This window comes from Hordeum vulgare, chromosome 4H (assembly GCF_904849725.1).
Source record: "Hordeum vulgare subsp. vulgare chromosome 4H, MorexV3_pseudomolecules_assembly, whole genome shotgun sequence".
Taxonomy (NCBI): Eukaryota; Viridiplantae; Streptophyta; class Magnoliopsida; order Poales; family Poaceae; genus Hordeum; species Hordeum vulgare.
In genome coordinates this window covers 397,929,966-397,944,769 of record NC_058521.1, presented here as the reverse complement: position 1 = coordinate 397,944,769, position 14,804 = coordinate 397,929,966, and the positions used below count along the sequence as shown (strand labels likewise).

The 14,804-nt window shown below is 43.3% G+C and overlaps 1 protein-coding gene across 5 annotated transcripts; it reads right to left on the bottom strand.

Annotated features, from left to right (window-relative positions):
* Positions 1-1,883: 1,883 nt before the first annotated feature.
* Positions 1,884-5,117, bottom strand: LOC123448719. Of its 5 annotated transcripts, XM_045125697.1 has the most exons (5): positions 4,389-5,117; positions 4,089-4,184; positions 3,797-4,011; positions 2,689-2,810; positions 1,884-2,137 (listed from the first exon to the last, which is right to left on the bottom strand). In XM_045125697.1, the coding sequence occupies exons 1-2, from the start codon at positions 4,785-4,787 to the stop codon at positions 4,161-4,163; spliced, it is 423 nt and encodes a 140-aa protein (XP_044981632.1). In that variant the 5' UTR covers positions 4,788-5,117; the 3' UTR covers positions 1,884-2,137; positions 2,689-2,810; positions 3,797-4,011; positions 4,089-4,160. The 5 variants fall into 5 exon arrangements, with proteins under 5 accessions (XP_044981632.1, XP_044981633.1, XP_044981631.1 ...); XM_045125698.1 differs by having other exon boundaries at positions 3,797-4,202; XM_045125696.1 differs by having other exon boundaries at positions 3,797-4,184.
* Positions 5,118-14,804: the final 9,687 nt, after the last annotated feature.

The following is a 14,804-nucleotide window of genomic DNA, read 5'->3' as shown; positions in this document are numbered from 1 at the left end:
TCAATGCTTGAGCTCTGGCACCTCTGCAAATCAATAATTCCCTCTATGAAGGGCCTATCTATTTATGTTTCTGTTGAGTCATCCTCTTCTTACAAAAGGCACCAATTAGAGAACACCTTCGTCATTTCTATGCTTTGTTTTTTAATTGTTATTGAGTATGACTGTGACTGGATCTTCTTTGCCATGAATTACAATGTTCAGTCAGCCCTTGGTCTTTGAAGGTGCTCTGTATTTATATTCTGCGTTCTCAGAAAGAGCTAGCGAGATACCATATGTTCACACTACTTCTTGATTGTCTTGATTGAAGTGTTGACGTTTGAAACTTGTTATTATTGATCGCTAGTTGATTATGCCATTGATATGAGTTTACCATGAGACCTAGATGTCATTCTTATGTGGTTAGCTTGTGATCTTGCTGAAAATCTGAATATGAGTCCGACATAGTTGCAACAACAAGATCAAATAGAGTTTGTAATAGTTTTTCTTTTGTCTCTTTCAGTTTGTCAACTGAATTTCTTGAGGACAAGCAAGGCTTTAAGCTTGGGGGAGTTGATACGTCTCCGTCGTATCTACTTTTCCAAACACTTTTGCCCTTGTTGTGGACTCTAATTTGCATGATTTAAATGGAACTAACCCGGACTAACGTTGTTTTCAGCACAATTACCATGGTGTTGTTTTTGCACAGAAATAAAAGTTCTCGGAATGACCCAGAAATTTACGAGGATTCTTTGTGGAATATATAAAAAAATACTGGCACAAGAATCAACCGAAGAAGTGGAGCGTGGAGCCCACAAGCCCACCAGGCGTGGCCCCCTGGCCGCGCCTAGCAGGCTTGTGGGCCCCACAGAGCTCCACCGCCTCCAATTCCAGCTCTATTTAGTCAAGGAGAAGAGTTCATCACATTTTACGATACAGAGGCGCCGCCACCTCCTGTTCTTCCTCTAGAGGACAGATCTGGAGTCCGTTCTAGGCTCCGGAGAGGGGAGATCGTCGCCATCTTCATCACCAACTTTCCTTCATCGCCAATTCCTTGATGCTCTTCATCATTCGTGAGTAATCTCTTCGTAGGCTTGCTGGACGGTGATGGGCTGGATGAGATCTATCATGTAATCGAGTTAGTTTTGACGAGGATTGATCCCTAGTATCCACTATGTTATGATATTGATGTTGCTACTACCTTGCCATGCTTAATGCTTGTCACTAGGGCCCGAGTGCCATGATTGCAGATATGAACCTATTATGTTCTCGTCAATATATGTGTGTTCTATATTCTATCTTGCCAGTTGTAGTCACCTACTATGTGTTATGACCCGGCAAACCCAGAGTCACTACAAGAAATATAGTCGATAATTACCCACCATTTTGGTCATTGAATTGTCATTATTTCTGATTTATGACCTTCTTTTGACCAAAATGAGAGGGTCAACAGTTGGCCGTCAAGAACAAACAAAGATGACCTTTTCTGTTTTTTGGTCAAGGATCCTATGACCGAAAACAATAGGTCATAGAATCTGTTGACCAAAAAATTGGTCATTACCTATGAACCTCATCCACGTATGATATGATGTGGCTGAGCTGACATGGCACCATCCACGTGGCATGAGGTGACATGGCAAGAAAAAATGACATGGAGATCACACGTAATCTGACATGGCATTTTTAGTGGCCTAACGGACCAAGCCCATAAATACGGCCCATTTATTACTTTGAAAGACCTATTTTTGATGGGGCTATTATTTTAAAAAAAACATTATTGGGCCATGAGAATTATGCTTGCTTTTAGAATTTTTCTTAACTAGTTTCTCATTATTCTACCAAGTTTTGTTGCATAATCAGTATGAGTCATGCCTGTTTCAACTCATCTTCTATCCAGCGAGACGGTATTCACATCATAGTAACTTAGAAAATTAACAGGGCATATAATATCTAGCAATAGTCAATATACCATCAACTTACAATCTATAACATAATAAACATCATCACATCAGAGGGAACTTCCATTTTGTTCCAACATGAAGTAAAGCTTCTTCTAACTTTATAGTCGGAGCTGGTCTACAAGGACGTCCACACCACCAATGGATTTTTCCTTAGAATATGATGGTCATCAACGCACCTTGTACTCTTAATGTACATGCAACTACATTACAAGATGAAATACATTAGAAGGCACATCAAACATGATCATTTAGAATAAAAACTGTTTAAATTTTGGAGTGCACAATACACAATTTCACTCTACCAAAATGATAGGATTTATTTATGTCATGTCAACATAAACAATTTTCAAAATTGATACGGATAGCACTTTGTGGACACTTAATTTTATCTAGTTAAGCAATTGCTGCAAACAATTGAGAAGTAAACATGCGAAAACAAATAGTATGTTTCCGTAATACCACACGTGGCCTAACATGGCCTTTCCCGCAGGAACATCCACAACAGATCCAATGCGCTTAGGATTTATTTATTAATAGCATTTATGAAATAAATTTATAACTTATTCAACATTTTTTATATGAAGAAAATACTATGTGCAATGTCACATACAAATTCAGAGTATATTTTTAAGTAAGTCTGATTTATGAACAGGATTGGTATAGTATATCCATATATGCGTTGTGATATATCCATATATGCGTTGTGATTGAAAGCATGGTGATTTTTTCTGAAATAATTTAATCCACGCACCTATACCTAGATGTACGCAACACACAGAAGCGAGGTATGCAGATGTATATTGCCAGCTAAGTCATACGAGTGCATCCGTGATTCTTTGAAGCTATCATCATACATTTATTGTTAGCTGGGTCCTGCATACATGGACAACTTCATGAGTATGTTTCCAGTAAAAAATAATTATTTTGTTAGCATGTATCTCATGGACTCTTGGGCTAATTAGATCTCCCATGTAAATACATGTCCGTACTCCTAAATATGAGGGAACCATAGCTTTTAATCCTAGACAGAAAATTAAGATCAAATGGTGATTCGTAAACAATTATTAAGGATTAACGTGGAGGATCATGACATAAAACATTAATCTGAAGTATAGCCTAGATACATAAACTAACTAGAGTAACTAGTCGTCAACCCGTGCGCTTGCACGGGTTAGTTTTTATTTATTTTTAATAATATAATTATTAAATAGATACTATGTTAAAATTAAATAAATATTTTGAACATGGATGCTTGAATAACAGTAGGTGAATTGTGCTATAATACTATGAAGAAACAGTGTCCAATCAGTCGATCATGAGGAATAAATATATAAGATGGTTTGTATCCTCCTCAAAGCATTTTAATACATATTGCCACGTGGCATGGTGGGCATAGTTGATGTTGTACAGAGGCAGTAAGAAGGACTGGCAGTAAGGAGATATATCACTTGAAATGATCTGAATGGATTTGTTACAGTAACCTCCATACTCGAATAAGTTTGAAGCAAGGAATGGTTGTCTTGTTGAAAACTTACACAATATATAATAATTGTAAGTGCAGCAAGCTTAGGTCCATATAGAATGACTTACCTCAGAAACGGAATAAATTACTACCAGACAATTTGTTATCTCTAATAAAAATTACAAATGCTTGTCTTTTTTTGTAGTATACATGCTTGTGTGACGTGCCCCTGCATTCTACATCATTAAATAATAGTCTGTTGCCTCTGTACTTACCAGTTCTTGTTACAAACAAATATGGCACCCTTATTTTAGTGGACGCATGAAACGGAATTGTATGTACATTAGAATAGGGAAATTCATGTGCATAAAATGCTCGCAAATGAACATGTTAGTACCTTAGAATAAGGTTGATCTTGTTCTCTGCCAAGTCTTTGATGATGACATTGAAGTCCTGTTGTTTATGGATCGCTGGCCACACAATTCTTTCTCCAGTGAATGAGGTTTGAGAGCTCTGCATTATCCACTATTGTCCTGAGTGGGCATGATCCTTGATTTCTTCACCGTCACACTTTCTCTTTCTTGCCTCGGGCTTTGGTTTTTCTTATGCTGACTAAGGAGACAATAGTTCATAGTGCGTGATAGTTCGGTAGAGGAATGTATATTTTATAGATGGAAATATGACTTTACTTAGGTGCAGGAAGTGGCGGCAGCCACCTGATCTACTTCAAACTGAAGTCAGCCATCAGTTGACAGTATAACTCATGTTTCGCTCCATAGTTTCATCTATCAAGGAAATACAGACTAAAAGCTACATAAGAAGAAAATAGAGAGACCTAGGTAGGATATACTGTCTCTGTAGTTGGCTAGTTTCCCTAATGAAAATAGGTGGAGCAATCCCTTTCCTTCAAAAAATAAATTATCTGCATAGTAAACTACTCGGTGCATGTATGAAATCTACCGAGCTACTTGGAGCGTGCAGGTCGTCACCTGCTCCTTGCTGATGAGCTCGTGGAGCCGCACCTTGAGCCCGGGCCCATGTCGGCCGCCGCTCTTGGAGTTGACGAACACGACCATCGGCGTCACCACCTCGCCGCCGATGAGGGCCGCGACGGAGGAGTCCGCCGCCGGGGCGGAGGAGTGGGAGGCGCTCGGGCCCTGCTCCGACGGCGGCGGCCGGGCGGAGGCGAGCGGCATCGCGGCAGTTTGGTGGCATGGCGGGCAGAGAGACCGTGCGCTGATTGATTCGATCTGCGGTTGCGGGCGGTGAGCTGCCGTGATGGATTTCGCTCGCCCATCCTCCTCCGCCTCCTCCACCTTCTCCTCCCTGACAGCGGCCGCGATGGCCACTCCCGCGGCCTCGTCCTTCTCGGCGACGGCGGCGGCCATGGCCCGGTGCGCCTAGAGGGGCATGACGACGCGGCGCCGCAGGTCGGCCTTGTCGACCTCCCGCCCCCACACCCCGCACGCGCGCACCGACTCCTAGATCGACACTTGCGCCGATGGCACCGTAGGCGGCGCTGAGTGGGGCGTGTGGACGACCTTGCCGCCGTTGGCCATCTCCACCTTGGGAGGAGGGCTAGCAGGGAGCGCAGCAGGGAGCGCAGGCTGTGCAAGCCCGGGTGGCAGATGGGATCGCGCGGGTGGAGCTGATGGAGATGGAGAGATCCAAGAGGTGGGAGGGAGGTGGCGGCGGATATCTGGAAGGGGACGGAGGAACCTCTCGCTCTCTGTGTGTGCATCCAGCGCCACACAAATTAGGTTTCGCGGTTGGTGGATGTGGATGGATGGATGGATGGATGGATGGATGTGTGCCATGTCATTGATCCATGCCACAAACATTTCAACCAATGACAATTAAACTTATGTAATTGTATTTGGTTTGTTTCTTTTATGTATTTTTCATCACGTATAACACATCAAATGTTTTTTTTGCAGCAAACTATGTTCCTTTCAAAGTGGTTTGAAGCAAATTTAAATCCTTAAATAATTGAAAGAAAATATCTACAAAATGCTTCAAAAATATTAGACCGCATTTCATCTACAATTAACAAAATGTAATTGGGTTTGAAGCAAAAATAATTGTAGATGTTCATGTACGAAATAGTTTGAAGCAAAATATGTTAATTGTAGATGTAATTGGATTTGAAGGAAATTTGAATCCTCAAACAATTGAAACAAAACTATGTTCCTTTACAAAACATATGGTGTTCAAATCCCGCTATGTTATTTTGTTTTCTCGATATTCTAGGTGGCCCCATGTGTAAAGTGGGCCATGCATGTTAGTAAAATAGATGACGTGGCTGCCTAGTCACACCGATTCAAGCATATGACCTTATTAATTTGGTCAATAAGAACCCAAAATAACACTATGGATAATGATACATTGGTTTATGACCATTTGATTAATCTGGCCTTGACCTTTTGACATAAATGGTCAAAACGGTGTAGAGTTTGGACCCTCCTTGAACTGCCCACGACCATTTTGTAAATTTTGGTCATAGATCTATGACCAATTTACCATGGTCAATATATTTTTGTCATAAACATGCACATTTCTTGTAGTGAGTGACAATACCCGGAACCACTCCCGGAGATGACCATAGTATGAGTAGTTCATGTATTCACCAAGTGCTAATGCGTTGTTCCGGTTCTCTATGAAAAGGAGAACCTTAATATCCCGTAGTTTCCATTAGGACCCCTCTGCCACGAGAGGGATGGACAATAGATGTCATACAAGTTCTTTTCCCTAAGCACGTATGACTACATACGAAATACATGCCTACATTACATTGACGAACTGGAGCTAGTTACATATCTCTCCGTGTTATAACTGTTGCATGATGAATACCATCCAACATAATCATCCATCACCGATCCAATGCCTATGAGTCTTTTCCCACTGGTCCTTGCTACGTTACTTTGCCGCTATTGTTGTCGCTGCTGCTACTGTTACTCTATCACTATTGCTGTCACTGCTGCTACTATTACTCTGTCACTATTGCTGTCACTGTTGTTGTTGCTACTGTTGTTACTTCTGCTACTGATACTTTGTTGCAGATACTAAGTCTTTCAGGTGTGGTTGAATTGACAACTCAATTGCTAATACTCGAGAATATTCTTTGGCTTCCCCTTGTGTCGAATCAACAAATTTGGGTTGAATACTCTACCTTCAAAAACTGTTGCGATCCCCTATACTTGTGGGTTATCAGTCGTCTCGCGATCATGGCGGCGGCTTCGTATCAGGGGAGGGCTGGTGAGTTCCTCCACCTCCTCGACTTCTTCCTCGAAGGCTGCATCATATGAATAAGGCGGCGTCTCATCATCCTCCGTCCAGTCAACAAGGGGAGACCTCAGGTGCTCACCAGACGACTCAGAACCCTCCGACTCCAGCGCCTCCTCCGAGATGGCGTCCCGCGACTCGATCATCCCCTCGTCTTCAATCTCCGAGGGGTCTGACGTCTCTATGTCGGGAGCCGGTGGGTTGAGCCCTTGTAGGTTCTCAAACAGCTATGGCAATAAAATTTGTAGCCGGCTCAAGAGAGGAAACGGCAGTTTCAAAAGACAAACAAAAAACAAGATCAGAGAAGATACTCACCATTGGGGGAGGATGGGCTCTGTCGTAAGGGACCAGCCCCCATTCCCAGTCTCCTCCTTCATTCATGTTGGCGGAGGAGATCTGATTCACGTTCTTTGCCACCGCGCTAGCATGAAAGTTTTTGGTGGAGAGCCGGCAGGGATCGTACCGGCCGCTCATCTGGCATATCAGATGATGGCGTCTGTGCAGCGGCAGGATCCAGCGGGTCATCATGGTGGTGAGCAGGTCACGACCCAGAAGGGCGCGATCCTTCAGGCTTTCGAGGTAGACGCCTATCTGCACGACCTCGGCAATTGGTTTCGTGTACTTGGCTTGCCAGTTCTTCTTCGCCATCGGAGGATCGATGGCGAAGGGGGGCATGTTGATGGCGTCGCAGGAGGGGCTGACGTTCTTCACATAGAAGAAGCCCCTCTGCCACTGCTTGATGGAGTCCTGGAGCACCATTTGGGGGAAGCCGCACTTCGTCTGATTATGCACCAGTGCCGCGCCGCACGGGGTCATAGGGCGAGGGCCATCGAGCTTCTCCACCTTGGCCTTGTCCATCTTAATGGACTGTTGCTTGAAGAAGAACAGGCTCTGCCAGAGGACGATGCGGGGCTCGATCCCCAGGAAGCCCTCGCACAGGACGACGAACGAGGCGAGCTGAAGGATGGCGTTTGGCGCCAGATGGTGCGGCTGCAAGCCGAAGAAGGAGAGGAAGTTGGAGAAGAAGGTCCTCGCCGGGAGCCCGAAGCCTCTGTAGAAGTGTTCATCGAACACGACTACTTCTCCCTCCTGCGGCGTTGGGGCATTCTTGGCTCCGGGTATCCGCATGACTACGAGGGAGGCCGGAGGCAGCATTCGGCGATGGCGGAGCGCGTCGATGTGTTCGGTGTAGATGTCACTGCCGAGCCAGGCACTGTTGTGTTGGCCCTTCTTGGAAAAGATGCTTGACATGGCGGCGAGCGGCGAGAACTCGAAGGGGAGGCAGCAAAGGTTTGCGCGACGGCGAAGATAAAGAAGAATATGAGACTCTCGCTTTCTCTGGGCTCAGGGAAGGAGGGAGCGCAAGTGCGGGGTGAGAGGGGGGCGAATGGCCTTCTCGGTACTCCGCACCCAATTTAAACCCCACGATAGATCGTGGGGAGGGGATCCGGTGCTCACCGGTCCCATCATCTCTGATTATTACGGAGGCATTACGACGCCCGAAACCCAACCATCGCGGAGTAAATCCGCAGAGGATCCTCTGCGCGGGGGCCGTGGTGGCATCGTGGCGGGACCCAGGGCTCAAGCCCGGTCCCGTCATTTGAACAATCCATCATCACGTCAGGCCGGGCCTGGCACGTGACGCAATTTGTGCGACCAACAACGAAGCCGAGGCGTGATACGTCCATTTTGCATCATGTTTTCATGTTGATATTTATCGCTTCTTTGGCTGTTATTTCACTTCACAATACTATTCTTATGCCTTTTCTCTCTTATTTTGCAAGGTTTACATGAAGAGGGAGAATACCGGCAACTGGAATTCTGGCCTGAAAGTGGAGCAAAGTTGAGATACGTATTCTGCGCAACTCCAAACGCCGTGAAAATCAACGGAGATTTTTTTCCCAATTTATAAAAAATACTGGGCCGAAGAAGTGCCGGAGGGGCACCAAGGGGTGCCCACAAGCCTGCACGGCGCGACCACCCCCCAGGCCGCGCCATGGGGGCTTGTGGGCAGCCCACTGGCCCACTGGCTCCCCTCTTTTTCTATATGGAGGGTTTCGTCCAGGAAAAAATCAGAAGAGAGCTTTTTCGTGGTTTCGCCGCCGCCACGAGGCGAAACTTGAGCAGAACGAATCTAGAACTCCTGCAGGACGATCCTGCCGGGGAAACTTCTCTCCCGGAGGGGGATATCGTCGCCATCGTCATCACTAACACTCCTCTCATCGGAGGGGACTCGTCACCGTCAACATCTTCATCAGCACCATCTCATCTCCAAACCCTAGTTCATCTCTTGTAACCAATCTCCGTCTCGCGACTCCGATTGGTACTTGTAAGGTTGCTAGTAGTGTTGATTACTCTTTGTAGTTGATGCTAGTTGGATTACTTGGTGGAAGAGTTTATGTTCAGATCCTTGATGCTACTCATTACACCTCTGATCATGATTATGATTATGCTTTGTGAGTAGTTACTTTTGTTCCTGAGGACATGGTATAAGTCATGCTAATGATAGTCATGTGAATTTGGTATTCGTTTGGTATTTTGATATGTTGTATGTTGTTTTTCCTCTAGTGGTGTTATGTGAACGTCGACTACATAACACTTCACCATTATTTGGGCCTAGAGGAAGGCATTGGGAAGTAGTAAGTAGATGGTTGGTTGCTTGAGTGACAGAAGCTTAAACCCTAGTTTATGCGTTTCTTCGTAAGGGGCTGATTTGGATCGATTAGTTTAATGCTATGGTTAGACTTTGTCTTAATTCTTCTTCCGCAGTTGCGGATGCTTGCGAGAGGGGTTAATCATAAGTGGGATTCTTGTCCAAGTATGGGCAGTACCCAAGCGCCTGTCCACCCACATATCAAACTATCAAAGTAGCGAACGCGAATCATATGAACATGATGAAAACTAGCATGACAGAAATTCCCGTGTGTCCTCGGGAGCGCTTTTCCTCTTATAAGACTTTGTCCAGGCTTGTCCCTTGCTACAAAAGGGATTGGGACACTTTGCTACACCGTTGCTACTTTTGTTACTTGTTGCTTGCTACGAATCATCTCACCACACAATCACTTGTTACCGACAATTTCAGTGCTTCCAGATTTTTCCTTGCTGAAAACCACTTGTCAGATCCTTCTGCTCCTCGTTGGGTTCGACATTCTTACTTATCGAAAGGACTGCGATTGATCCCCTATACTTGTAAGTCATCAAGACTCTTTTCTGGCGCCGTTGCCGGGGTGTGAAGCGCCTTTGGTAAGCGGAACTTGGTAAGGAAACATTCATATAGTGTGCTGAAATTTATTGTCACTTGTCACTATGGATACTAATCCTTTGACGGGCTTGTTCGGGGTATCTTCACCTCGAACGGAAGCACAAAGAGTTGCTCCTCAACCTGCTGCACCTACTGAAAATATTTGCTTTGAATTTCCTTCGGGTATGCTTGAGAAACTGCTAGCTAATCCTTTTACAGGAGATGGAACATCACATCCAGACTTGCATCTAATCTATGTAGATGAGGTTTGTGGTTTATTTAAGCTTGCAGGTGTGCCCGAGGATGAGGTCAAGAAGATGGTCTTTCCTTTATCTTTGAAGGATAAGGCATTGACATGGTATAGGCTATGTGATGATACTGGATCATGGGACTACAATCGGTTGAAATTGGAATTTCATCAAAAGTTTTATCCTATGTATTTAGTACATCGTGATCGGAATTATATTTATAATTTTTGGCCTCGTGAGAGAGAAAGCATTGCTCAAGCTTGGGGCAGGCTTAAATCAATGCTATATTCATGCCCCAATCATGAGCTCTCGAGAGAAATTATCATTCAGAACTTCTATGCTCGGCTTTCTCATGATGATCGCACCATGCTTGACACTTCTTGTACAGGTTCTTTTTATGAAGAGAGATATTGACTTCAAGTGGAATTTATTGGATAGAATTAAACGCAACTCTGAAGATTGGGAGCTTGAAGAAGGTAAGGAGTCAGGTATTAATTTCACTTTTGATTGCGTTAAATCCTTTGTTGAGACAAATACTTTTTGTGACTTTAGCGCTAAGTATGGACTTGACTCTGAGATAGTAGCTTCATTATGTGAATCCTTTGCTGCACATATTGATCTCCCCAAAGAGAAGTGTTTTAAATATCATCCTCCTTTAGAATTCAATGTAGTCTAACCCACTCCTATTGAAGAGAAAGTCATTGCCTTTAATGATCCTGTGTTTCCCAGTGCTTACATTGAGAAACCACCTTTCCCTGTTAGGATAAAGGATCATTCCAAAGCTTCAACTGTGATACATAGAGGCTATATTAGAACACCTACACCCCCTGAGCAAATTAGAGTTGAACCTAGCATTGCTATTATCAAAGATCTTCTGTCTGAAGAAGTTGAGGGACATAATATTCACTTTTGAGAAGATGCTGCTAGAATTGCTAAACCTCACGTTTGAGACAAACATAGGCTTGTCGTTGTCATGCCTGTGGTTTCTCTTAAGATAGGAGATCATTGTTATCATGGTTTATGTGACGTGGGTGCTAGTGTTAGTGCAATACCTCAATCCTTATACGATGAAATCAAAGATGAGATTGCACCTGTTGAGATAGAACCTATAGATGTCACTATTCAGCTTGCCAATAGAGAAACTATCTGCCCTGTGGGAATTGTGAGGGATATTGAAGTCTTATGTGGTAAAACGAAGTATCCTACCGATTTCCTCGTTCCAGCTACCGCACAAGATAGCTTTTGTCCCATCATATTTGGTAGACCTTTTCTCAATACGGTCAATGCTCATATTGATTGTGAGAAGTAAACTGTCACTGTTGGCTTTGAAGGTGTGTCACATGAGTTCAATTTCTCCAAGTTTGGTAGACAACCTCATGAAAAGGAGTTGCCTAGTAGGGATGAAACTATTGCCTTAGCCTCTATTGTCGTGCCCCCTACTGATCCCTTAGAGCAATACTTGCTTGAGCATGAAAATCATATGCATATGGATGAAAGGGATGAAATAGATAGAGTTGTCTTAGAACAATATACTATCCTTAAGAATAACTTGCATGTTGAACTGCTTGGAGATCCTCCTCCACCAAAGGGTGATCCTGTGTTCGAGTTTAAACAGTTGCCTGATACTCTTAAGTATGCCTCTCTTGATGAAAAGTAGATATATCCTGTCATAATTAGTGCTAGCCTCTCAGAGCATGAAGAAAAGAAGTTGCTAAAAACTCTGAGGAAGCACCATGCTGCTATAGGATATACTCTTCATGATCTTAACGGCATTAGTCCCACTCGATGCCAGCACAATATCAAAATTGATCCTGAATTCAAACCAGTTGCTGATCATCAAAGGAGATTAAATCCTAAGATGAAAGAAGTAGTAAGAGAAGAAATACTAAAGCTCCTGGAAGCGGGTATTATCTATCATGTTGCTCGTAGCGATTGTGTGAGTCCGGTGCATTGCGTTCCTAAGAAGGGAGGCATCACCGTTGTCCCTAATGATAAGGATGAGTTGATCCCACAGAGGATTATTACTAGCTATAGGATGGTGATTGATTTTAGGAAGTTGAATAAGGCCACTAGGAAAGATCATTACCCTTTGCCTTTTATCGACCTAATGCTAGAAAGGCTGTCCAAACACACACACTTCTTCTTTCTAGACGGTTATTCTGGTTTCTCCCAAATACGAGTTGCACAATCTGATCAGGAGAAAACCACTTTCACCTGCCCCTTCGGTACCTTTGCCAATAGATGTATGCCTTTTGGCTTATGTAATGCACCTGCCACCTTTCAAAGATGTATGATGGCTATATTCTCTGACTTTTGTGAAAAGATTGTTGAGGTTTTCATGGATGACTTCTCCGTTTACGGGTCTTCCTTTGATGATTGCCTCAGCAACCTTGATCGAGTCTTATAGAGATGTAAAGACACCAATCTTGTCTTGAATTGGGAGAAGTGCCACTTTATGGTTAATGAAGGCATCGTCTTAGGACATAAAATTTCTGAAAGAGGTATTGAAGTCGATAAGGCTAAGGTTGATGCAATCGAGAAAATGCCATACCCCACAGATATCAAAGGTATAATAAGTTTCCTTGGTCATGCTGGTTTCTATAGAAGGTTCATTAAAGACTTCTCTAAGATTTCTAGGCCTCTTACCAATCTCTTGCAAAAGGATATTCCTTTAGTCTTTGGCGATGATTGTGAGGAAGCCTTCGAAATACTTAAGAGGGCTTTGATAACTGCACCTATTGTTCAACCACCTGATTGGAACTTGCCTTTTGAGATCATGTGTGACGCAAGTGATTATGCTGTTGGTACTGTTCTAGGGCAATGAGTTGACAAGAAGTTGAATGTTATTCACTACGCTAGTAAAACTCTACACAATGCCCAGGGAAACTATGCTACTACGGAGAAGGAATTTTTAGCAGTCGTGTTTGCATGTGAAAAGTACAGGTCTTACATAGTTGATTCCAAAGTCACTATTCACACTGATCATGCTTCTATTAAGTACCTCATGGAGAAGAAGGACGCTAAACCTAGACTTATCAGATGGGTTCTCTTGCTACAAGAATTTGATATGCACGTTGTTGATAGAAAGGGTGCTGATAACCCAATAGCGGATAACTTGTCTAGGTTGGAGAACGTTCTTAATGACCCACAACCTATTGATGATAGCTTTCCCAATGAGCAACTGAATGTCATCAATGCTTCACGTAGTGCATCGTGGTATGCTGATTATGCAAACTATATTGTTGCCAAATACATTGCATCTAGTTTCACGTACTAACAAAAGAAGAAGTTCTTGTTTGACTTGACACACTACTTTTGGGATGATCCTCACCTTTATAAGGAAGGAGTAGATGGTGTTATTAGACGTTGTGTACCTGAGCATGAACAGGGACAGATCCTACAGAAGTGTCATTCCGAGGCCTAAGTAGGACACCATGCGGGAGATAGAACTGCACACAAGGTATTGCAATCAGGTTTCTATTGGCCCACTCTCTTCAAGGATGCCCGTAAGTTTGTCTTGTCTTGTGACGGATGTCAAAGAACATGTAATATTGGCAAACGTCAGGAAATGCCTATGAACTATTCACTTGTCATTGAACCATTTGATGTCTGGGGCTTTGATTATATGGGACCTTTTCCAAATTCCAACAGGTATACGCACATCTTAGTTGATGTTTATTACGTCACTAATTGGGTAGAAGCTATCCCCACTAGTAGTGCTGATCACAACACTTCTATCAGGATGCTTAAAGAAGTTATCTTCCCTATATTTGGAGTCCCTAGATATCTAATGACTGACGGTGGTTCACATTTAATTCATGGTGGTTTCCGTAAAACGCTTGCTAAGTATGATGTCAACCATAGAACTGTGTCTCCCTACCACCCTCAGTCCAGCAGTCAAGTAGAGCTAAGTAATAGAGAGATTAAACTGATTCTGCAAAAGACTGTCAACAGGTCTAGAAAGAATTGGTCTAAAAAGCTCGATGATGCACTGTGGGCTTACAGAACTGCCTATAAGAATTCCCTGGGCATGCCTCCGTACAAAATGGTGTATGGTAAAGCATGTCACTTACCTCTTGAGCTAGAGCGTAAAGCTTATTGGGCAATCAAAGAGCTCAACTTTGGTTTCAAACTTGCCGGTGAGAAGAGGTTATTTGACATTAGTTTGCTTGATGAGTGGAGAACTCAGGCATATGAGAATGCCAAGCTATTCAAAGAGAAGGTTAAGAGGTGACATGATAAGAGGATACAAAAGCGTGAGTTCAGTGTAGGTGATTATTTCTTGCTATATAACTGTCGTTTAAGATTCTTTGCAGGCAAGGTTCTCTCTAAATGGGAAGGTCCCTATGTTGTTGAGGAAGTATATCATTCCGGTGCTATCAAGATCAACAACACGGAAGGTAATTGTCCGAGAGTGGTAAATGGGCAGAGAATCAAGCATTATATCTCACGTACTCCCATAAATGTTGAAAGCAATATCATCAATACCATAACTCCGGAAGAATACTTAAGGGACATTTATCAGCCTCTTTCAGACTCCGAAAACGAAGAGGTATGTGATTCGGTAAGAAACTAGAGTCCAAAACTTTTCCAATAGGAAATTTTCTCCGTTTTGGAATATTTGAAAAAATACA